Consider the following 2,144-nt stretch of genomic DNA (forward strand, 5'->3'; position numbering starts at 1 on the left):
GCCGCATGCGTTTTCGTACCAGTCGGACGTCTACTCGTTCGGCGTCCTGATCTGGGAGACGTACCACGGCGTGGGTCCGTTTGCAGGTCTGAGCGGGGCCGAGGCGGCGGCGCGCGTCTTGTCAGGCGACCGACTGGCGTTGTCAACGGCGATTCCGCTGCATCTACAAGACCTTGTGACGCAGTGCTTCCGCGACGACCCGTCCAAGCGGCCGAGCATGGCGCAGGTGCTCATGGCACTCGACTAAGGTTTACGTATTGATTCGTGATGTTTTTGGTGTTGGAAGGCGGCGCATTTTCGAGGTGATGAAAGTCATCCTGTTGGCCCAAGCCGATCAGCGATTTGCGTGTGCGATTAAGGCGTACTTGTAGCGTGTACAGGTCTACTTTTCGATTTAGTTCTGAGCGAGCTCCATGGCACTGCCTCCGTGCGCCACGTTACGTATATCAGTAGATAAGGGTATCTAATGTCAAAGGTCTGGAGACTGTTTCCTATTATGTTTTGGCTATATTGACATATGTATTATGACAGGTAATGAGATGATGAGAGTTCGCGGCCGGTCTCGTCACGAAATTGCTATTTCAGCCAATCCGAGACGGCGGATTGGCGAGACCGTGTGCTGAATTGTAATGTGGCGGAACACCGACGGCCGGTGGCGACTCGGCGGCCACAAGTCGCGCCGCCGGCTTGTGCTCTTCGTCGCCGCCACCTTCGCCTACCAGCAAGCGCTCTACTACGCCTTTCCAGCGCTCTGCGTCGTCTGGTTCTGCGCGTACCCGTTCTGGCTCGCCACGTACATCCTTCGCTGCGGCCATGGCCGGTCGTGGGCGACCTACCGCGCACGCCTGAACCACTACACGAGTCGTACGATCGGCTTCTTGTGCCGCATCGACGTGCACCTGCGCAACGTGTACGAGCGCAAGACGATCATCGAGACGGACCCAAAGCGGCCGACGACAGCGAGCGTTTGCCTTGTGCTGAGCCTTATGGTCTACTTTTACGGCTGGAAGGCGTGGACGGTCAAGTACATCTTGGAGCTCATTTTCTTCCTCTTCACGCTCGGGTGGCACCAGATCTACACGCCAGAGAGGACGACGACGACACCTATCCACACGACGACCGACGGCAAGTACGACGTCAGCGTCGGAACGATGGCCGCAGCGCTGGGCATTTGGTTTGGAGCGTACGTCGTCAGTCTCTGGTTTACCAACATTATCAATACCGTCACCACCGCGTGCACCGTCGCCGTCGTGCGTGACAAGCTCTCGGGTCATGACGTTATGTTGCCCGTGCAAGGCAGCTCCCTCCCGGCGCCCAAGCCTGACGAAGGCAGTGACGCACCGACCGTGTCTGGCATTTCAATCACGTCGAAGCACAATGACTTGTTTTGTATCCCAGTTCCGCTCGAGCCCTTTGTCCAAGGTCATACTGGACTGGCTCTGAGCATTGCACTACCACCCCCAGCGATTCCGTCGCCGTCCACCGTTCCGTCACCACCGACGCTGCCAGCAATAATGCAGCCCGTGGCGCGACCACCGAGCCAAACCAGCGATGGTCGACTGACCAACATCAATCAGCTCACGTCTCTCGATGTATCACCGCCTCAAGTGGCACAGTACTCTGCGCCAGCATATCGCGACGAGGACACGGACGAGCCGTCGATTGTCGACATTTACAAGCCAGCCGACGTCAAGCAAGGCGTTCACGGTCGACAGCAAGGTGCGAGCTACGACCCGTTCGACGCCCAAGACTTTGTGACCACCGATCCGCCCGTCTCGCGTGATTTCCCAGACCCAACGGCATGGGTCTCGCCCACAGCCTACAGCACCACCGGCTTCTTTCAGGAGGTTGAGTACGGCTCGCTCTCACCGCAAGCCTCAGGGCCGTTCCTGCGCTCTCAAGTCGAACGTACGTTCACGTCCATCGACATCTCGCCACGCCCGTCGCTGCTGCAGCCAACCACACTGACCGACCGTGTGCACTTTACAGCGTATGCGCCGTCGTGCGTGTCGCCAGCATCGAGCTTCTCGCATGCGATCTGGGCCTTCCTCGTGCACCAGCGCGACGAGATGCGCGAGGAAGCCATGGCGGACGGCGTTGCGAAACAGCTCTCACGGGACCTCCTGCTGCATGTGCGGCGCGGC

At 59.0% G+C, this 2,144-nt stretch overlaps 2 protein-coding genes across 2 annotated transcripts in view; both read left to right on the top strand.

Moving 5' to 3' along the window:
* The window catches only part of SPRG_21897 (hypothetical protein), a gene marked incomplete at both ends in the record, with an annotated part of 2,608 nt that extends 2,361 nt beyond the window's left edge, over positions 1–247 (top strand). The window contains one exon of the mRNA XM_012356700.1: positions 23–247. Within this exon, the coding sequence (XP_012212090.1) occupies positions 23–247 (225 nt within the window). The remainder of the gene's footprint in view (positions 1–22) is intronic.
* A 382-nt stretch (positions 248–629) lies between these two features.
* Positions 630–2,132, top strand: SPRG_17301 (hypothetical protein; the record flags this gene model as incomplete). The annotated part of the gene is made up of 1 exon (XM_012356701.1): positions 630–2,132. A coding segment is annotated over one exon (1,503 nt), but the record flags the coding sequence as incomplete, so codon positions are not given.
* Between the last annotated feature and the right edge of the window lie 12 nt (positions 2,133–2,144).

The sequence above is a fragment of the Saprolegnia parasitica genome, assembly GCF_000151545.1.
Source record: "Saprolegnia parasitica CBS 223.65 unplaced genomic scaffold supercont2.553, whole genome shotgun sequence".
NCBI classification, from domain to species: domain Eukaryota; phylum Oomycota; class Saprolegniomycetes; order Saprolegniales; family Saprolegniaceae; genus Saprolegnia; species Saprolegnia parasitica.